Here is a 23238-nt window from a genome sequence, read left to right as displayed (position 1 = left end):
ACTGCCAGGGGCTGGGGGCGGACAGCTGCGAGAGGCTTCCGAGAGGGGCCGGCATCCCCGCCCGAGGCCCCTCCTTCCGGGAGGGCTGGGAGCCGCGAAAAGAGACTTGGTAGACACACACCCTCGCTAATAACACAAATTTTCACGTGTGCCCTCTCTGTGCTGGGAATTGGGCACGCCCTGGTCAGACTCCGCCCCCGCTCCGAGCGTTGGAGCACCACACAGCAGCCCCCCACGCCCCACCCCAATCCAGGACAACCTAAATCCTTCAACCTTGGGTGAGGAAGGGTGTGGGAGGAGCCTAAACTTTCGCCCTACCCCTCGTCTTCCGCGTTTCACTACCAAGGCCCCCTCCCTTCTGGGGGCGTTCACGACTGTGTCGTAAAGTAGGGAACATTCTTTGCTCCCAAACAGCCCGCCTCGCTGTCTTTACGACAGGCCGTATTCCACGCCTCCAACATGGCGTCCCCCATTTAAGAAGCGGCAGTAGTTTCTACTCAGGTGGCCAGGGGCAGTGCTGAGCTTGGGCTGTTGCGTGTGTAGCCTGAAGTGCTGAAAGCTGTAGTTAAAGTTCGTTTCTAGTCACGGTTCCAGGAACTCTCCCTTCTTTCAGGGTCAGGAGTTGCCGGTTCCTTCTAGTTCCTGCAAGTTCTTCCTCTGCCCCTGGTTTGTTCCCTGCGCCACCTCCGGACACCCCCAAAATCCCTGACACTCCCAGACTCAAACTATGAGCCTTCGGCGGCTGCTGTTGCGCTTACCCCGTTATCTCGGGGTCTCGGGTTCCCCGCGACGCTTGTGGTGGTCCCCGTTCCTCGATACCGTCTCTTCGGTGGGCTCCTGGCGTGGTCAGTCCTCCAGGTCCCCGGCCCACTGGAACCAAGTAGTGTCAGAGGCGGAGAAGATCGTGGGCTATCCCACGTCCTTCATGAGCCTCCGCTGCCTGCTCAGCGACGAACTCAGCAACATCGCTATGCAGGTGCGGAAGTTGGTGGGGACTCAACACCCTCTGCTTACCACGGCCAGGTGAGCTACTCCCTCTCCTCCTGACGCACTCCCACCCACTGGAGTTCTTTTTCCTGGCCGATGCACCCTTCCTGCCTCGCTCAGCCTGGCTCTCTGCTCATTTCTTTTTACCCCTTCCTTTCCTCAGACCTGTTAGACATTTGGTGTTTTATCTTCTCTAGTCCACTCATCGTAACTTTCTTCCTCCTTTTGCTCATATGAGCGGATAAGTGGTTTTCTTACCTTTTTAGTGTTTTTGCTTCTTAATTATTCAGGGTAAAGATGCCTCAGTGAATTATGGAGAAATCGAGTAAGGATGTGGGTTTGAGTCACCTTTCTAGGAATGGTCTTTTAAAAGCGGGATAGGTTGATTCTCGGTTCCGCGCTGTTCAAGAGGTCGCCTCCAGAAAGAATGGGGAGGAGGAGATATGCTGAAGGTAGAGAGTTCTTTCTAGGGAATGCCCCAGGCTTAAGGTAGGAATTTATTCACACAGGAGTCACGATCCTCTTGGGATTTTTATCAGTTAGGCTGGACTACTACTGTGAAACTTGCTATTAGGATGTTAAGACCACAACTTTTGCTTCCAGTAAAAACAAACAAAAACCTTTTTTATTTGTAAATAATTTCAAACATACTGAAAAGTTGCAAGAATAAAAATAGTACGAAGAACACATCTGTATACCTTTTAATCAAATTCATCTATACATATATACACACTATTTACATGTATATGTAAAACACACATATGTATCTAGTGAATCATTTGAGAGTAGATTGCATACATCATGATCCTTTACACCTAAATAGTCAATCGTGTATTTCCTAAGCATTGGAATATTCTTTACATTATTTAAACACATTTCATATTGATACAATACTTTTATTTAATCTACCATTGATATTCCAGTTTTGCTAATTGACTCAGTAATGTCCTTTATAGCTTTTTTCTCTAGTACAGGAACTAGCCTAGCCTCACATATTACAGTTAGTTGTCATGTCTCTTGAGACTCCTTCTGTTGAGAACATTTCCACAGTTCTTTGCTTTTGTGAGTAAAGCAGTAGTTCTTAAATGGGGCAGTTTTGCCTGCTAGAGAACATTTGGCAATATATGGAGATGTCATAATTGGGGCATGCTACTGACATTTAGTGGGTAGAAGTCAGAGATGCTGTTGAACACCCTGCAATTCCCAGAACAGTCCCCACCATGAAGAATTCTGTGTCCCCCAGTGTCAATAGTACCAAAGTGGAGAAGCCTTAGACAAAAATATCTTTTCCTATTTTCTTTTATTAAATTAAAGTTTTATTTTGAGGTAATTATAGATTCACTTGCTGTTGGGAGAAATAATACAGAGAGATCCAGTTTTCCCAATAGTAACATCTTGTACAACTGTAGTACAATATCAGAAGTAGATTAATGGCATTGATATAGTCAAGATGGAGAACATTTCTGTCACTAGAAGGATCCCTTACGTTGCCCTTTTATAACTACTCCCACTTCCCTTGCCTTCCCCCTTGCTATAATTTTTTATGAGACACCTGCCATTTCTTTGTCACTACAAAAGTTACCGAATAGCTGTAATAAAGTGATTTTATTTGTTGGCATTATCTCCAGTGATCAGGAATGTCATTTTATGACTGCGCTAAACTTGTCCTATAGATGGAATATTAATTTTGCAGAGATTTTAGATGCTATACACTCAAAACACACACACACACACACACACTTACATGTTTTACAGCTTAATAATTAAAGTATTGAGCTTTCCATCCAATTTTAAAACTGTACTTATGAATCCTTTTGAAACTGTCTATACTTCCCAGTCCATGCCCCTGAGCCCCAGGGTACTGGATTTTGTGTTTATTTTTCCTTGTTAAAAATTGTATCAGTGCTCCTCTAAATAATACCATGTTAAATTTTGCTCACTTTTGAAATTTATAAATATGATAGTTTGTTGCATGGAGTCTGCTATGTGTAGTTTTTTATTCATAATTGTTCCTAAGATTCATCCATTTCATGTTTAATTGTACTTCATTAGTTTTTCACTGGTGTATGAAATCCTATCGTGTGAATATGCCACAGTCTTCTTTCAATCAGCATTTGGGTGGTTTGCATTTTTGTTATGAAAAATGCTGCTGTGAATGTATTTGCACATGTCTCCTGGTGTACTTGTCTTGAAAGAATAGATGCAGGAATGTATGCACGTGTTCAGCTTTAGTAAATAATACCAAATTGTTTTCCAAAGTGATTGTGCTAGCTGACACTCTTATGCGCAATGTCTGAGTTCAGATTATTCCATGTTCTTGCAGTACTACAACTATGAAATTTCTTATTTTGGTCATCAAATAGTGGGTTTCACTGTGTGTGGTGGGGGTTGGAGTAGTACATTGCATTGTGCATATTATACTTGTTGTAATAAAACATTGAAGTGAAAAGGGCAGAGCTAGAAAAAGTGTTATTAATGTGTATATTCTGAGAATTATAATTCATATACTTAGTTGCTAGAGCATCACATAGGGTGTTGGAGAAGATCCCTCCTGAAGCCACCAGAGACACACACTAGATGAAAGCTTGTAAGACTAGTGGCTCTAAAAATTTCCTGGTTACAGCTTGCCCTGCCTGCCCCGTACCATACTACCGCAAAAAAAAATGGGGAGGAACAAAATAATTAAGTTTTGGCAAAGGTGTTGTGGTGACATACATGGATTGCTTTATTTTGTAAGAAAAGAGCTAATGTGTGTGTAGTTTTATTATATTTACTTTGATAGTGTATTGTAAATTATTTATTTAAACAGTCTGAACTCACAGGCAGTCAGTGAACAAACAACTTTTAGGGAGGGAGTCCTGTATTTATTTGTTTTAGCTGTGGAGCAGGCATTTGATCATAGAGTAGGCAGACTGTGATTTTTTTTTTTTTTTTTTTTTTTTTAGTTCATTTATTTTGAGAGAGAGAACATGAGCAGGGGAGGGGAAGAAAGAGAGGGAGAGAGAGGATGCTAAGTGAACTCCATGCCATCAGTGCAGAGCTGGTTGTGGGGCTTGAACTCATGAACTGTGAGATCATGACCTGAGCCAGAATCAAGAGTCGGACGCTTAACCAACTGAGTCACCCAGGCACCTCCAGACTGTATGATTATTGTTGAAAACGTGGATTAAGCAACTATATTTTTTCAATTGATGTACACCTTACTTTGTTGAAATCTTATCAGCAAAGTATTGATAATTAAGAGGAGAATGCTCTCAGTATGTTAGCCAAGAACACAAAGACCCCTTGTAGTTGATTTAGGTAGGACTATAGGAAACTGGACTTGGTAAATTCTTTTACAGTTTCATTTTAAATTTTGAGTTTCTGTGATTTACTTAAATCGATATTCCAGCCCCTTGGACCATTTTCCTTTTTGTTTAAATCCTCATGGAATGTTAGAGATGAATCATGTCTAATAACCTTAAAATTTGGGTGAAGGGTGGCATTTTGGGCAAACAGCAGGAGAAAAAAAGCAAATCACCATAATTTATTATTCACTGCCTTCTTTTTCTTTACCTAAGCCATCTCATCAAGAAAATGAAAAAGAGCCTAGAGGTATACTCTAACAGATTCAGAAGTGAGATTAAATTTAAAATCTTGAGACTTGGTGAAATAATGACTTTATTACTAGGAACAGTGTAGCAATTAGCTAATTTTTACCCTTGTTCTTCTAGATATCCTAGGATCTTTATATTGTAAGTTCCAGTTAGATAAAAGAAATCCTCAATTAATTACCTCAATGTTTACTGAAGCTTATGGAGGAAAATAAAGAAGTCTAAAACATGGACCGTGTTCCCTGATGAACAGGCATTGTGTTGGACACAATATATTTACAACTATCTACGAGAAGGAAGTAAATGACTTGTGGCTAATGAGTAGTGGCGATATATTAGCTATTTCATTTAGAGATACTGAAGTGTCCTGGAATAGTAGAGAATCTCTCATGAAGAAATTGGGATGTCATTAGGATCGGTGGACAGAAATTACATAGGTAATATTTTAGGGTGGTGGTAGTATATTACATATTGTTTCCTTTGTGATTCTTTTTTCTCCTTTCTTCCCCAAGCTTTCATACCCATAGTAGGTATAGGGTAGACCTTAAAAGCAAGAATAAGCAGTGTAGTAAAGTAAAATCAGCAGCAAGAAAGGAGCTAGAATAGCTAAAACAATGTTAGGGAAGAAAAAGTGGGAGGAATCATTCTATATAATGTTAAGTCTTAGATATAATTTCATTGATCAAGACAGTGTGGCATTGGCAGAGTAGTAGACAGATCGATGGAACAGAATAGAGAACCCAGAAATAGATCTACACAAATATGCCCAATTGATTTTTGACAAAGTAACAAAAGCGATTCAGTAGGAGAATAGTCTTTTCAACAAATGGTGCTGGAATGATTGGACATCATTGACAAAAAAATGAACCCTGACCTAAACCTCACACCTAAAAAAAAAAAAAAAAAGTAAAATGGATACCTGTGAGATCAATGTAAAATGAATTTAAATGTGAAATGTAAAACTATATAACTTTTATAAAAAAAACACGAGAACATCTCCAGGATCTAGGGCTAGGAAAACAGTTACTAGACATAACACCAAAACCCCATTTCATAAGAGAAAAAAATCTTCATTTAATGTACTTCATTAAAATTAAAGTCTGTGCTCTGTAAAAGACCTGGTTAATAAGATGAAAAGATTAGCCACAGATTAGGAGAAAATATTTGCGAATCAAATATCTGAAGGACTTGTATCCAGAATATGTAAAGAACTCTCCAAACTCAGTGGTGAGAAAGTAAACAGTACAATTAGAAAATGAACAAAAAGAGCCTGTAAAGATAAGTAAGCTTGTATAACATTAGCCATTAGAAAAATGTAAAACCATGATGAGATAACTACTACATACCAAATAGACTGGCTAAAATTTAAAATACTGACAATATGAAAGACTAGTGAAGATGCAGAGAAACTGGATTTCTTTTATATTGCTGATGGGAATGTAAAAATAGTACAGCCACACTGAAAAACAGCTTGGCAGTTTCTTATGAAATTAAACATACATTTACCATATAACCCAACAATCACACTCCAGAGAATTTATTCCAGAGAAGTAAAAACTTATGTCAAAACCTATACACAAATGTTTACAGCAACTTTATATGTAATAGCTAACAACTGGAAATAACCTAAATGTCATTCACTGGTGACTTGTTGAACAAATGGTGATACATCCATGCAATGAAATGCTGCTCAACAATGAAAAGAACTGAACTATTTATTCATACAACAATTTGAATGAATCTGGAAAGAATTATGCTGAATGAAATAAGTCATTCCACACTACTGGTAGGAATGTAAAAAGCCACTACAGAATACAATATGGTGGTTCCTCAGAAAATTAAAAATAGAGTTACCATATGATCCAGTAATTCCACTTCTGGGTATACATCCCAAAGAATTTAAAGCAGAGTCTCAAAGAGATACTTGTTCACTCATGTTCATAGCATCATTATTTGCAGTAGCCTAGAGGTGGAAGCTACCCAGATGTCCATCAATAAGTGAATGGATAAACAAAATGCCATATACATTTAATGGAATATTATTCAGCCTTAAAAAGGAAATTCTGGTACATATTACAACATGATGAACCTTGAGGACATTATGCTAAGTGAAATAAGCCAGTCACCAAAAGACAAATACTGTATTATTCCATTGATATGAGGTATCTAGAGTAGTCTCATTAAGAGAAACAAAGTAATATGGTGGTTACCAGGGGCTGGAAGGAGGGAGTAATGGGAAGTTGTCATTTAATGGGTGTAGTGTTTCAGTTTTGCAAGATGAAAATGTTCTGGAGATTGGTCACATGGCAATGTGAATATACTGAACTGTACACTTAAAAATGGTTAAGATGGGGGGGGGGTGCCTGGGTGGCTTAGTTGATTGAGCATCCAACTCTTGATTTTGGCTCAGATCCTGATCTCATGGTTGTGAGATTGAGCCCATGTCAGGCTCTGCGCTAAGCATGGACCCTGCTTAAGATTCTCTCTCTGTCTCTCCCTCTGCCCCTTTCCCCCAGTTGTGCTCCCTCTCTCTTTCCCTCAAAAAAAAAAAAAAAAAAGGTTAAGATGGTAAATTTTACCAAAATTAAAGAAAACATCAATCTCAGAAGTTTATATGCTGTTGGAAAGGAAGAATTTGCTCTGCCCTACAAGATCCTTCTAGCTGGACTAAGAATCAAAAGGACATGAGGCAGATTAATGGGAGAAAATAAAACTTAATAGCATATGTATGGGGAATCCACATAGACATGAAATTCCAAAGACAATGAGGCAAGGAGATGGTTATATGAGCTGAGAGGGGTTGGGGTCTAGAGATTACAAAGGGGAGAAAGACCATTAGCAGGAAGGTTAAAGGAGATGTTTGGAAAACAAATCTTGCCCTGTTATGCAGGTAAGTTTCTTAGGTAAAGAGGAATCTCTGTTAATAGCTTTCTTTCTGGTTTGAGTGTGCAGTTGAGGTCAAGGTGAAGAGCTTTTCCTTGATCTGCTGGGTTTCTTTTCCTTTTAACTTTTAAAGCTCATGCCAAAGTAGCCCATTTTGGGATAGCCTGGCCTTGGTCCCTACAATACTGTATGATTTATTTATTTGTTTGTTTTTGAGAGAGAGAGAGAGAGAGAGAGAGAGAGACAGAGCGTGAGCTGGGGAGGGTTATAGAGAGGGAGATACAGAATCTGAAGGAGGCTCCAGGTTCTGAGCTGTCAGCACAGAGCCTGACATGGCGCTCGAACTCACGGACGACTGTGAGATCTTGACCTGAGCCGAAGTCAGATGCTAAACCTACTGAGCCACCCAGGCGCCCTTATATGATTCCTTTTATACAACATTCTCAAAATGACAAAACTATGGAGATGGAAAACAGATTAGCACTTGCTAGAGTCAGCACTTATGCTGACAGTGTGGGAAGCAGGGAGGGTGTAAATACAAAGAGGTATTTTGTGGTGATGGAACATTTCAGTATCTTGATTCTGATAGTGGTTACGTGAATCTGTACATGGGATAAAGGTGCTTAGAACTATACACACCTATACACACAAATGAATACAGGTTAAGAAAAGTGCTGAGAATAGAATAAGATCTGTAGTTTTGTTAACACTAATGTACCAATGTTCATTTTTAGTTTTCATATTGTACCACAGCTATATACTGAAGGAAGCCAGTTGAAGGGTACATAGGACACTATACTATTTTTGCAAGTCTCTGCGAGCCTATAATTATTTGAAAAAACTGAAAAGAATCACTTTGAATTGAGAGAGAGAATGAATGATTGAATGAACGAACGAACAAATGAACCAACAAACAAGCAGTCGGCCTGGGAGATAGGAGACCTGCATGTTCTGGTTTCAGCTCTGTCAGTAGGTATGACCCTACACAAGTTATTCCATCTTTTCTGGGCTTTAGTTTCCTAAGCAATGAAATAAGGAGTTTGAATAAATGATCTCCAAAGATGCTGCCATTTCTAGACTAGTATAGAAATTAGTGTTGTAATTGAATATGGCAGATAAGGGAGCAATTGTCATTTCTCAGGCGGGAGTGAGCAGATTGGATGCAATGTGGTAACACAAACCTATAGTCCTTTTCCTACTATTTAAAAATCCTAAAAGCTCAGAAAAGAGGATGTTTTTTCAGGCCTATAAATCTGACCTGAACTGATGTGAGATTATTTATAGTCTTTCTTTATTCCACTTAATGTGAATATTCATGCATTTTGCTGCAGAAATATTCATGTGTTTGATTACAGGGTGCAGCCCCAGATCCTGCTGGAGGGCTGGGTAAAATGTACCTTCCTAAAATCGGAAAAATTCCGAATTGGTTTCAGGGACTTTGGATGAGGGACTGTGGACCTGTCCAAGCTGGACGGTGCGATGTAGGCTGGAGTAGAAGCCCAGATACACTGTGTAGATTGGTAATGTGGTAGAGGCTGAAAGTAGCAACGGTGCATCAACCCCCACTTCCCCTCAGTACGTCTCGCCCCCTGTGGTTCATTACTATCTTGCTGATGAAATGTAATTATCCGCTTGTGCACAATATATATATTTTTGTTTTTAATCATTTAAATTTGTGTGTAAGTTTTTACAGCTCTCCCCTGCTATCTGAAAGAAGAGCGTCTGTTATGAAACCTTCCATAAGCCAAAATGGCGTAAAGCAAAGAAGCAGTTACCATTAATTTACATGGGAAAATTTTTAAGCGTTCTCAGACCCAAAGAATAATCTCCCTCAGGCTTTTTTGACACTTTAGGACACATCTTGCTAACGAATGCACAAAATAAGTGAAGATAAAGCACAGATGCTCGCAGACACGGTTCAAAGCTGCGGCAGCTTGATGTTGAGTGTGGCTCCTAGGGAAGGAGCTCAGCCATAGCTCCAGTGCACACTGCCTCTGTAAGGGCTCACTGCAGAACAAACACTGGATGCTAAGTTTGCTTTTTGCTTTTTTTCATAGAAGAGAAAATCCTCTTCGTATTTCTTTTGCTTGGTGAAAATGTGTGAATGCGTGTCTTTTGTAAAGCAAAGTGGCTTAACTTGAACTTTTGAAAGGCAGGGGATGCCTGTATTACTTTTTTTAAAGTACTTTTAGTTTTATATACTACTTATTCCCAAGAACTTAAATGCTTTTAATAATCATATGATGGACACTTAATTGTTTCCAAGGTAATGACATACTCTTTTCATACAGAATTAGTTAAATTTTTGTTGTTTATACATAGTTAACTTCATTGAGCAGTGTGGCTTTGTTTGTTTTCATTGATTACTGTTGACACATTTGGCTTTTAGGATTAAATTTTTGTTTAAATACCCTTTTTACTTTTGCCTCCATCTCTATTGCACATTTAGATAGATGGGATTAATTTAGTATGCATTTAGTGGAGACAAATTATGGCATTTCATCTCTCTCTTAGGGGGTGTTGATTCCTTAGCAGAGACTTTTTGTTTCTGAGTTCACTACAGTTAACTTGGCTACCTAAAAAACCTTCTTAGTCTTTTCTGCATGTTAAAATTCTTCAGAGATCTTTAAACATATTATTAGAAAATGAATTTTAGTCTCCTCCATGTTTATAAAGACCCTTTCTAGATTCAGTTCTGTAATTACTGACTGCAAACCTGCATTACTTATGAAGGACTTTTTTTTTTGTATGACTAGGAGAAAATTAAAATTTTTAATTCATTCCACAAATGTTTGAGGTGCTCTTGGCATGGGATGTACAAACAAGAATAAGACACAGTTGCTGCCCTTCAGGAATTCATCAGAAACAGTATAATGAGCATGAGCTCTAGAATCCGACTCTTTAGATTTATATTCTGGCTCTACCACTGCCAAGCTATGTGATCTCAGGCGATTTCCTTAACCTCTTTGTGCTTTAGTTTCATTTGTAAAATGAGGATGATAACAGTACCTATATGTTAGGGTTTTATGGAGATTAAATGGGTAAATATAGGTAAAGTGCTTAGAACAGTATCTGGCACATAGAAAATATACAAATGTTAGCAATTTCCATTATTATTAGAAAGTTCATTTTAGTGGGGGAGATGTGCAAATAGTGAGAGTACCTTGGGATAAATGCTATAGTATGTGTGACCAATATGCTGTGGAGACAGGGAGAAAAAAATCTCTGTAGAAAATTGAAGATTTTCAAAGGCGAGGTGACCTAAGTGTTGGGTCATGGTGGATGAGAAGGAAATGACCAAGGCAGGAAGCTAAATTAAAATGCAAGAAACTGCTTAGCAAGGTGTAGGGAAGTAGTCGTTTGGTGTGGGCTGAACGTGGGGGATGGGATGAGACAAAAAGGATAGGTTGAACATGTATGTCTGCTTCTGCCAAGATAGAGTAACCAGTGCTGGACTTTACCTTCCACTGTAAACAAATAGAAAACTGCATAAAAAAAAAAAGAAACAATTGTATTCTTGGAGTACAAGGCAGTACAGGATTGTGATTCCTGTGAGAGGTAAACAGATGAGGTGAGAACTATCACTCTGGCTTCCTCCTGGGAGGTATTTTCCAAATAGCAACACAGAAAGGGTGAACTCCAGTGGAGGATGGTGGCATTGCTGAGTTTGAGGAGACAGATTAGATTTTGGGGAAGTGGAGGCAGCTGGAAATTGCAGAGCAGAATCTGGAAGAGGAGGGAGTACACAGAGAAAGGCTCCAGAAATCTAAGGTGCACACTTGAGTGTATTGTTGAAATATAAGCAACACATGACTAGGATGAAACTCCATGAGGCTGGGGAGCTATAAGCTGTACAATTCTCAGAGTTCTCACAAAACTGGCAGACATTTGATTTCTAACTGGACAGTATGGAAAGACTTTGTTGAACAGCAAGTCTCAAAAGGATCGTGCTGATCTAAAAGTAATAGAAGTGCCAGCGAAAGCATATCAAATCTCTTAAAAGGAAGACTATAAAATCCAGACACTCAACAACACAATATCACAATAGCCAACATCCAGTTACAAATTATAGTACATTTCAAGAAGCAGGAAAATATAACCCGTACCCAGGAGAAAAATCAGTCAGTAGAAACAGATCCATAAGACACAGAGATAATGGAATCAGCAAAGACTTATTATAAATATGTTCAAGTGTTTAAAAGAAAACATGACTAATGATAAAAATGAAGGAAAAAATACATGTCAAATGTAACAACTGTAACTGAAAGTTTAATATGTAAAAGGAAAACTTACTCTGAATTGACTCAATTGCAGAGTTGATGCTAAAGAAGAAAAGATAAGTGAATTAAAGACATAGCAATAGGTGCCCTTTTCATCCTGATATAAAAGGATCCATGAAAAATTATAGCTAATATTCTTAATAGTGAAAGACTGAATGCTTTCTCCCTAGGATAGGATGTTCTTCCTCACCCTTCTGTTCAAAATTTTGCCAAAAGTTCTAGCCAGTCAAGAAAAAGAAATTAAAGGCATATTGGATTAGAAAATAAAAGCTAGTCTTTATATCTAAATAATGTCCCATGCTAAGAAATCCCTAAGAATTTACAGAAAAGCTGCTAGAACTGATAAGTGATTTTGGCAAGTATAAGGCATATAATGTCAAAATATATAAATCAATTGTACTTCCTTATATTAGCAATGAACAGTTGGAAAATGGATTTGCAAAATGTTTACAATATTAGCAAAAACATGAAGTGAGAAGGGATAAATTTAACAAAATATATACAAAGTCTGTACATTGAGAACTATAAAACATAAATGAGGAAATCAAAGATGACCTAAACATACCATGTTCATGGATTGGAAGGGTTAATATTGTTAAAATGTCAGTTCTTCCCAAATTCATCTGTAGATTTAGCATAATCTCAGTGGCAATTTCTGCAGGTAATTTTTTTGGTCAAAATTGATAAGTTGATCCTAAAATTAATCAGTGATTGCAAAGATCCAGAATAACCAAAACAATTTTGAAAACTAACCCTGTAATGCTAACATCACATGATTTCAGAACTTCCTAGAAAGCTACAATAAGCAAGACTATGAGGGATTGGTATACAGATAGGCATATACATCACTATGATGAAATACAGTTCAGAAATGGACTCACATGGATATGGTAATCAATTTTTGACAGAGGTTGCAAGGCAGGTCAATGGGAAAAATACAGTATTTTCAACAAATGGTACTGGGGGAGAAAAGGAACTTTAATCCTTACCTCATACCGTAAAGGACAATAACCTTGAAATGGATCTTACACTTAAACATGAAAACTAAACTGAAAATTCTAAAAACATAGGAAAAAATTTTGTGACTTTGAAGTAAGCAAAGATTTCTTAGAAAGCATGAAGTGTAGAAGAAAAAAGAAAAACTAGAGTTCATCAAAATTTAAAACTGCTCTTTTGAAAATGTTAAAACAAAATGGCAAGCCACAGACTGGAAGAAAATATACACATGTCTGACAAATGACTAGAACATATAAAGAAGTCTTACCTCTCAGTAAGAAGACAACCAGTTCAAAAACTGGAAAAGATTTGGATGTTTTATGGAAGAAGTTATCTAGCCAGTAAGTACGTGAAACATGCTCAACGTCATTAGTTGTCTGGAAATGCAAAGTCAAACCAGAAAGAGAAATCCCTATATAGAAATGAGAATGGGTAACTTTAGGAAGTCTGACCATAGTAAATGTTGGCGAGGGCGTGTAGCAGCTGGAGCTGTCCTACATTGCTAGTGGGAATGTAAAATGGTACAACCACTTCAAAGAACTATTCGGTCATTTTTTAAAAAGTTAAGCATATCCTTCTATCTTAAAACACGGCAATCCCACTCCTGGGTATTGAAATGATAGAGAATGCAAACAAATGTGCATTCAGAGATTTTAACACAGTTATTCAGAGCATATTTACAGTAGCCATAAACTAGAAACTATCCAAATGTCTAAGGTGAATGGAATATTTTTCAGAAAGAAAAACGAGTTGATCAATGATTCAGTCTAACATGGATGGATCTCAAGAACATTATGCTGAGTGAAGTCAGATACAAAGTATGATTTCATTTACATGAAAAATCTAAAATAGGTAAAATGGTAGTAAAACATCCACTTCGGTTGTTTGCTTGGGGCCGTAAAGGGGAACAAGGGAAATGTTAGGGTACTAGAAATGTATTATATCTTTATTATGGTGGTGGTTACAGAGATATATACATTTGACAAAACATTATACTGTATATTTAAGATGGGTACATTTTATTGTTAGTAAATGTTACTGAGTTTGTCATTTTATTGCTCAAGAGTGTTCCTTTGCATGGTTATAAAGCAATTTGTTCACCTTAAATGAACATTTTGACTGTTTCTAGCTTTTGGCTACTGTGTGTAAAGCTGCTACAAAATAAGTAAAGCTGATTTAAAAAATAAAGGAAAAGTTGTAGCTACATTTTGAGGAGCTTTGTATATAGTATTAAGATCTAATTTTATTTTGGGGTCAGTGGAGACTACAAAGGTTAAGTAGTAGAGAAACTTGAATAGATATGTCTTTTGAAAGCTGACTTTTGGCAGCTGTGAAGGTTGAGGGTTGCAGAAAAGAAAAACTGGAGGCAGGAAGGCCTGGCAGGAGATTGCTATAATCTATTCATTTCTCCCCCTGCCCAGCTTTATTGAGGTGAATTGTCAAGTAAAATTATATATATTGAAAGTGTACAACATGATTGTTTGATATAACATAGCTTACCTTTGTGTGCGTATGTGTTGTGTGCACACGTGTGTGGTGAGAATGCTTAAGATCTACTCTCTTAGTAAATTTCAAGTGTAAAATAAAGTGTTATTAAGTATAGTCACCATACTGTACAATAAATCCTCAGTAGTTATTCTCTTGTGACTAAAAGCTTTTACCCTTTGACAAGCATCTCCCCATTTTTCCTACCCCCTAGTACCTGGTAACCATCATTCTGCCGTCTCTTTGTATGGGTTGAGTTTGACCCCCTTATTCCCTTTTTTTTCCAGATTCCTTATATAAGTGAGATCATACGGTATTTGTCTTTCTCTTTCTGGCTTATTTTACTTAGCATAATGTCCTGTGGGTTCATCCATGTTTTTCGAAATGGCAGGATTTCCTTCTTTCTCTTGGCTGAATAATATTCCTGTGTGTGTGTGTGTGTGTGTGTGTGTGTGTGTGTGTGTATCAGATATTCTTCATCATTTATCACTCAATGAACACTTAAATTGTTTCCATATCTTGGCTATTGTGAATAATGCTGAACATGGGAGTGCAGACATCACTTTAAGATAGTTTTCATTTCCTTCAGATAGATACCTAGAAGTGGGATTTTTGGATCATGTGATAGTTCCATTTTTAATTTTTTGAGGACCCTCCATACTGTTTTCCATAATGGCTGTACCAATTTATAGTCCTACCAGCAGTGCACAAGAGTTCCCTTTTCTCCATATCCTCACCAACACTTATCTCTTGTCTTTCGATAAAAGTCATCCTTAGCCCTAGCAAAAGCCATTCAAGTGGTTAGTAATGATTGTGGTGTGCCCTTTACCACTCCTACTCATGTGTCAAGAGTGAAGGGAGAATCTTCTGGGCCCAATTCAGAGACACAATAAGAGTAGTATCTTACATGAATAGAAGTTTATAGTTTGAATAGAGAAAAGTGAGAGAATAACATCTTTACCTTAGGCTTCCTTTTTTCCAAAGAACCTACTAGGACAGTTAAAACCATTTTCATATTGGGAATTGCAACTTAGTTCTGGTCAAGTACCATCATCTGTCATAGTAAATTAATGACAACTTGAATAACTTTTGTATTCAACTTGTAATTTTTATTTATTTATTAAAAAAAATTTTTGACGTTTATTATTGACAGACAGAGAGCATGAGCATGGGAGGGGCAAAGAGAGGGGGAGGCACAGAATCTGAAGCAGACTCCAGGCTCTGAGCTGTCAGCACAGAGCCTGATGTGGGGCCCAAACCCACAAATCGTGAGATCATGACCCGAGCTGAAGTCGGATGCTTTACCCACTGAGCCACCCAGGCACCCCAATTTTATTTATTTTAATTGTATAAGAACTGTAACCATACAATGTTTATAATTTTTATATTCATACATATTTAAATAATATTTTAACAAAAATCATTTAAGGCAATAATGGATGACTGATGGGGCACCTGGGTGGTTCAGTCGGTTAAGTGTCTGACTCTTGATTTCGGCTCAGGTCATGATCTCACAGTCCTGAGATCAAGCCCCGCATTGGGCTCCATGCTGGATGTAGAGCCTGCTTGATTCTCTCTCTCCCTCTGCCCCTCCTCTGTGCACTCTCTTTCTCTCTCTCTCTCTCTCTCTCTCTCTCAAAAAAGGCAGGGAGGGGGGGATGACTGAGTTTTTACCCTTAAAAATGTTCCCTCAAGGATGAGGGATACTCACAATTCTGTGTTCTTATTTCTGGGCCCAGTTAGTAAGGATAAGTTGATCATAGGTTTTGAAGTGCTATAATATTTAATTCTCGGTGCTTAGATTCTAATGAGTTAGGATTCAGATGCCCACATCTCTCCCTTGTGTTGCTCATTACTACTGTATGGCCAACTGCTTTTCATTAATACTATTGTATTCTATAATTGTCCCTTCTTTATTCTTCTACAGGAGTCAGAATTTTCATGTGTTACATGTGTGTGTTTAATACCATAGAGGCCCTTTAGTTACCAAAACATATTCATCTGTGCTTGTGGTTTGAAGACTATAATGACTGTTTTTCTAAAAATAGATACCTTGGAGTAGATTTTTTAAATGGGCACTAGATGTTAACCATTCAGATAGTCGTTTCTGATTTAATACTTATTTCTGATTTAATACTTATTTGAAGTTCTAGATACAAATCTTTAGTTTATGGAGTGCAGCTGCATTTCTTTTCTTCCTATGACTCACCAAAGCCTACTCAAAGCCTTTCATTTTTTTCTATTTTTGTATACTGAAGCTTCATTTTAACAAATATTTAAAAATAGCTTTAAAAATTACCATTCTTTTGGAGTCTCCTTGGAAGTTTATTTCATTTGCTCCAAAGATTTTTTTTTTTTTTTTTTTTTTTTTTTTTTAAATAAGCTGAATTGGTTTTATATCCAGAGTTGTGAGGTTAGTGCTAGGTCTAGTAAATACTATACTGTAGTCTAAAAACTTAGTAGTGTTTGGAATTTTTCAAACATTGATAATTTGCATGAACGTATTCTTTATAGCATTTAATAATTACAAGGGGCTTTCTATATATCTCAGTGTTCAGTATCAACAAGTAAGTGAAATTTATTTTATCCTCAAAATAGAAATAGCTTCATAAAGCTACTTCCTCACCATTTCTCTCTAGGTTATTTCTTCTATGTTGCTGTATATTTAAAAGGGATGTCATTTAGTTTCACAGGACTAATAGTATATACAAAGCTTTTATTAAAAGATTTTTATGTAGTACTATTATTTTTAAATATTATGTATTGTCTCACGTACTTTTTATTCTGTAGTTCCCTTGATCAAAAACAAGAGTGACAGGGCGCTGGGTGGTTTAGTCAGTTAAGCATCCTGCTCTTGATTTCAGCTCAGATCATGATTTCACCATTCAGGAGATTGAGCCCCATGTTGGGCTTTGCTCTGAGAGCACAGAGCCTGCTTTGAATTCTCTCTCTCTCTCTCTCTCTCTCTCTCTCTCTCTCTCCCCCTCCCCCTCCCCCTCCCTCCCTCCCTCCCTCTCTCTCTCTGCCCCCCTCCTGCTCACACTTTCACTCTCTCCAAATAAATAAGTAAACTTAAAAAATAAATAAAAACAGTAGTGACAATAGAGCGTGCATGATATAATTTTGTGAGTACATAGAAAGGATCTCCAGAAATGAACATCTGGAAGTTGGAAGTCCTGGCCTTAGAATTTTTTTTAAAGTTTATTTATTTTGAGAGAGAAAGCATGAGTGAAGAGGGGCAGAGAGAGGAAAAGAGAGAAAATCCCAAACAGCCTCCACGCTGTCAGTGCAGCGCTTGATGCAGGGCTCGAACTCACAAACCATGAGATCATGACCTACGCCAAAGTCAGGAAGTCAGATGCTTACCAACTGAGCCACCCAGGCGCCTCTTAGAATTTTAATCTAAGTTTAAAAGTACTCCAGATTCTTGATTTCCAGCATAGGTCATGTTCCCAGGGTCATGGGATCAAGCCCTGCGTATGGCTCTGTGCTGGGCGTGGAGCCTGCTTAAGATTCTCTGTCTCCCTCTACCCAGCTCATGCTCTCTGTTTCTCTTAAAAAGAAAAGGAAAAGGAAAGGAAAAAAAAAAGTACTCCTGCGTTTACCTGGCCAACTGAGGACAAAACTGGAGTGGAGTTTGAAGGATACGCTGCACTGTACAAATATAAGGTGGAAGTGGAGTATTATGACTGTTATCATGAGAAATATTAGCAGTTGAAGCTGTGTGGTATAGTGGAAAGAACAGAGTTTTGCAAGATGACTGACCTGGGTTCAGTCCTGGCTTATGTCATTTACTAGCTGCTGTTTGGGCAAGTTAACTACTCAGACCTGTTTTGTCATCAGCAAAAATGGGAATAATAATACGTGAATGAAAGGTCTAGGTGACAACATAGTTTTATTTCTCCTTCCCTAACTAGAGAATAGGAAATGTCCTTGGCAAAAATAAACACCTTTCTGAAGCAAAGTAAAAAATTATATTTTCATTAATGAATTGCAAGTAAAATAGGATTGACTAATGGTTTAGGAGGATGAAGAAAGTAGTGGTTGCTGGTTAACATGTGGTCCTGAATTAGATTTTAGAACTCTTGAAGTTGGTTTAGTATAAAGGAGTTCAAAATATGAATACAGTTGGCTGCTACCGATGTGTTACAAACCCAGACAGAGTTGAAAGTAGGGAGCCCAGGGTCTCTTAAATGGGTGAGAATAATGTATGTCAAGGGGCTTTGTAATCTTTAAGTTATTTTAGCAATGAATAAGGTACTGTCACTTTTTACCCTTGGCAGAAGTAAAGGGAAAACATCTGGGGGTGGTAGATCTCCCCAAATTCTCTGGTATACTCTTCTCCGTGGGTAAACTGCTACTGCATCACTGCCACTGGAACCACGTGGGCACTTAGATGTCCCTGTAGTTAGGAGCCTAAGACACATGTTTAGATATGGTGATGCCCGGTCTAGTTTTATGGATTGTAAGCAAGGTGCATGGCTCTTTATATGCCTAGCAAGTCTTGAAATCTCACTGAATGGCAGTTTAGTAAGTTTCCTGCAGATAGATAAGTTCTATCCTTCTGTGATGTGGAGTCACAGACTCTTGATAAATATTCCTTGATTTCTCCAGTTTGAGTTGCTCATTCTCCCAGCTGTCTGTCTCTTCAAAACATCGGAAGATTGGATATACCGTTGAGCTTTCATTCTGCACTGTCTACATCAGCTGGTGTCAAGTGGTGGCTGCTTCCATTAGACTGGGCATATGTTGACACTTTAAATGTATACATTTATATTTGTCAGTTATTCCTCAGTAAAGCTGGGAGAAGAAAGGATTGGGCATATGTTCTTCAGCTTACCTTTTGAGATGCATCAGTTATAGCTAACCACTTCATGAATTAATCGGCCTATCTGTGTCCTTTATTTTGGACCTCTGATTTCAGTAGAACTGTATCTAACGCTGTGATCTTTTTGAAAGAAATGATTTTGTCTTTCTATTCCTATTGCCCAGCATATACTTGACACATAGAAAACCTCAGTAAGTACTCACAGAATTTAATTGAATGGAGTAAAACCTTTCCTAACCTGAGGACTTTGCCTTTCTCCTGACCTTTGCTTTAGTCATTACTTTAATTAGATCATGGTATTTATCTTACATATTATTCTTCATAGTATAGGGCATCATGGTTGGAGATAGTGATCAACTCTTCCCAAAGACTGAGAAAGAAAAAAATGCACTTAAATTGTAGCAGGATTGATTAAAATTAGGGTGGGGGGGACCTTTTCCTAGCTGTAACATTTATTAGGGATGGATTGCAGAGACACTTTTGCATTCTTTTACTTTCAAATCTTCCATGGGCTTGGCATACACCTTCTTAAAAACACCGAGAAGAGTAACATAACATTCTTTCTTCCTTCACTGAGAAGAGTAACATAACATCCTTGCTTCTTGCCACTTGCTGTGCCAGCCACAAGCTCCCCTGTGCCCCTTGTAGCCATGCCTCACAAAGTTGAAGAAATCAAGGGCTTTCCGCTCATAGCCAGGTGAAAGGATGCCAAATCTGTCAAGATCAAGAAAAATAAGTATAATGTGAAGTTTAAAGTTCGATGCAGCAGATACCCTTTGACCTTGGTCATCACAGGCAAAGAGAAGGCAGAGAAACTGAAGTAGCCCCTGCCCCCAGGTCTGGCAGTCAAGGGGCTGACATGAACCTGGCACACTGATTTTAACTATATAAAAATTTAAAAAATTAAATATAAATAAATAAATATATATATATATATATATATATATATATATATACACACACATACACACACACACACACACACACACATATATATTAGCTTCCAGATATTGCAGATTAAGAATTTGAGAACAAATTGTGATCAACAGGTGTACAACTTCTGCAAAAAATGTAGAATTTGTTATTCCATAATATGTTCCTCTATCAAAAACAGCTGTCTCCAAATAGTGCTTTGTACTGTTGGAAAATTCATTACAAATGCAGGAAGCAATTCCTGTTTCATATGATTGTGATTTGTAAAAATAATTTAGGTGTAAGCTATCCACAAATCTTTTTTTTTTTCTTTTTTTTTTTGTAGCAGTCCTATCTTAAATCCTCATATTTTGGCATTACACATGAGTGTCATGAGTTTAAATTCTGGAACATCCAAGCAGAAATATAAGAAAGGGCTCATTTAGGTTGGAATGGCAAACATTCTAATTGGGAGGGTCCTCATTTTGATTTCTGCTCTCCTGCCCACCCCCTTAACCAAAAACCAAAGGAAAACATCTGGAGTCATTTAGGCAGTATAAATATTCTTAAAAGAATGGACCCCTAATCATAAAGCCTTTCTGGCACTGAAAGATTTGTTTGGATAGATAGAGTTCACATGATGGGTAAAAATATTTTTGAATTCATAAAGACTCCCACAAGTCATGAGTGGAGAGTTTGGGAGTATGGCAGACTGAGACTGATGGAGTTCATAATAGGTTTTAAGAGGAAAATAATCCATTAGTGCACAGGGGATACTCTCTCATCTTTTCCCTTAGAAAGGTAGCTGATTTCCTGTTAAATGATGGTTGTTCCACTTAGGAGGCAATGTGCTGAAGGTATAAATTTAGTTTTATTCTCTTTTCACAGTTTAAACAAGTTTTCTTACAGGGAAACAAAGAGAAAACAATGCCCTTCAAAGCCTATGTCTTCAGCCTCTGCTTTGTAGTTCTCTCCCTGTAAGACGTAAAGTAGGGAGGAGGAATAATAGCAAAGCCTTGAAAACACACACACATACACACACACACACGTATCAATTAAGGAAGGGAATTGAAAGGTATAGCTGTGTTGCAATTAGTCAACCAATATTTATTGACCATCAACTGTGTATTAAAACACAGTGACAGATAATTGAGGTAAAAAGGGTTTCTATACTCCAAGGACATAGAGTATTCTTGAGGAAACTAGATGTAAACATACGAAGTTACAGTGGTAATGTAAGATAAAAATAATTTAATCGTATTTGTCAGTAATTGCCAAATGGGAGATTTAGTTAAGTGTTCCAGGAGTTCAGGTCAGAGATAGACTACTCTGAGTGAAGGGCTTTGTGGAAGAATTTTGAGCAGCTGCTTGAAGAATCGGTAGAATTTTGGATTGATGGAAAATAGGAAGAAGATATTTCTGCCCTTCCTTTTCACTGGAATACCATATGGGGAATTCAGGAAGAGCAGAGTTAGGATCATGTTAATTTTGGGACAAAATTAGCAGTTAACCATGTTGGAGAACTTTTAACTTAATGAACCTGAAAAAACCTCTTGATGATTTCACCATCTTTGTAAGTTCCCTTAATTCAGGCCTATAAAACAGAAACAAAACGTTTTTAAAGCTCTGGAAGGCATAGAGAAAGTGATGCCATCCAGGATATTCACTGTGAAAGAAGCAGTGTTGTATTATTAAATTTGGACATTTTAAGCAGTTTGAGGAAAAGAACACACACAAAGAGTCATGTGTCTCTACTTCAGAAACCTTGACTTCCAACTGCTCAGAAAGCTCTGGTAACTACAGAGCATCAAATAAGCTTTCAGAGATTCTGATCTTCATACAAATTACCAATATAAAGAGGAAGAGATTTTTTATATGCCTTCTTTCTCTCTTATCCTCAAAACTAAAGTGATTGTATTTTTCTCAAGACCAAGTTAAGGAAGATAATATTATCATTCTTGTCATTGTATTGTCTTTTCTCTTTTTCCTGTCCCTCTTTCCTTTATTGTAGAGTACACTTGTTGAGTACATTTTAATAAATTATCTATTTAAAAATATCTAAATCCGTACTCATGGCTATTTATAGGTAGATATGATAGAAATGTAGAGATTATCAAATTTATGGTGAATGGGCATACACAGTCCTTGGGTTGCATGGATTGTTTTTTCAAGCAAATCTGGTCAAGTTTTGTTTTCAGACTAGAAATGAACAATATCTTTTCAGGAACCTGGAGGAATCAGAGAGAAAAAGCAAATGTTGCTATATCAGAGAGAGTAGTTTTATTTTTTCCTGGGAGACTAAATCATCAAGTGGGTTTTATTGTATATAAAAATCTCTAGTTGAAAAGAGCCTTCTTTGGTGTGTGTTACTTGATTTTAAAAATTTAATCTCGTTTTTACATAAAACATGTCCCTGTTAGATAGCACAGAAATTCATTTAAAAAATTTTTTTAACGTTTATTTATTTTTGAGACAGAGAGAGACAGAGCATGTACGGGGGAGGGTCAGAGAGAGGGAGACACAGAATCCGAAACAGGCTCCAGGCTCTGAGCTGTCAGCACAGAGCCCGACGCGGGGCTCGAACTCACGGACCGCGAGATCATGACCTGAGCCGAAGTCGGACGCTTAACCGACTGAGCCACCCAGGCGCCCCAGAAATTCATTTTAAAAGTACCCATAATCTTACCACTCAGAGATAGCTAGTATTACTATTTGGGTGTACAGCCTTCAAGACTATAAAAGTGAAGGGGCACCTGGGTGGCTCAGTCGGTTAAGCGTCTGACTCTTGATTTCGGCTCTCACGGTTCTTGAGTTCGAGCCTCACATCGGGTTCTGCGCTGACAGTGTGGACCCTGCTTAGGATTCTCTCTCTTCCCTCTTTCTCTGCCCCTCTCCTGCTCTCTCTCTCTCTCTCTCTCTCTCTCTCAAAAAAATAAACTAATAAATATTTTTTTTAAAGACTATAAAAGTGAGTTTGCCCATGTGTGTATTTTTGTTTATGTAGCAGTATATAGAGAATTGCTTTTAAATTTTTAACAACTACATGGTATTCCATTGTGTGGATATACCATAATATGATTCATTATTCTGTTTGGTTGGATGTTTGTCCTCCTAAATTTGATGTGATGTCTTTCCCTAGCCCTAGGTCCCACAGATGTTCTCCTATATTTTCTTCTAAAAGTTTTATAGTTTCATGTTATTTATTTATTTATTTAATTTTAAAACTAGAATTTTTTTTTTTGTGCTCAGAGTACTTTATTTTTTTTTCAATATA

The 23238-nt window shown here is 37.7% G+C and overlaps 1 protein-coding gene and 1 pseudogene across 5 annotated transcripts in view; both read left to right on the top strand.

Annotated features, from left to right (window-relative positions):
* The first annotated feature begins 392 nt into the window (after positions 1–392).
* Positions 393–23238, top strand: part of PDSS2 (decaprenyl diphosphate synthase subunit 2) — a 289871-nt gene continuing 267025 nt past the window's right edge. Inside the window, exon 1 of one of the 5 annotated variants that reach the window (XM_042939483.1) lies at positions 393–1023. In XM_042939483.1, the coding sequence (XP_042795417.1) occupies positions 728–1023 (296 nt within the window). In that variant the 5' untranslated portion in view covers positions 393–727. The remainder of the gene's footprint in view (positions 1024–23238) is intronic. The other 4 variants (XM_042939482.1, XM_042939484.1, XR_006202742.1 and 1 more) reach the window with 4 other exon arrangements.
* On the top strand, positions 19275–19915 carry LOC122219262 (annotated as a pseudogene).

Source organism: Panthera leo, chromosome B2 (genome assembly GCF_018350215.1).
Source record: "Panthera leo isolate Ple1 chromosome B2, P.leo_Ple1_pat1.1, whole genome shotgun sequence".
NCBI lineage: Eukaryota > Metazoa > Chordata > Mammalia > Carnivora > Felidae > Panthera > Panthera leo.
Note: the sequence above shows the minus strand (reverse complement) of the source record. Positions and strands in the feature narration are given on the sequence as shown.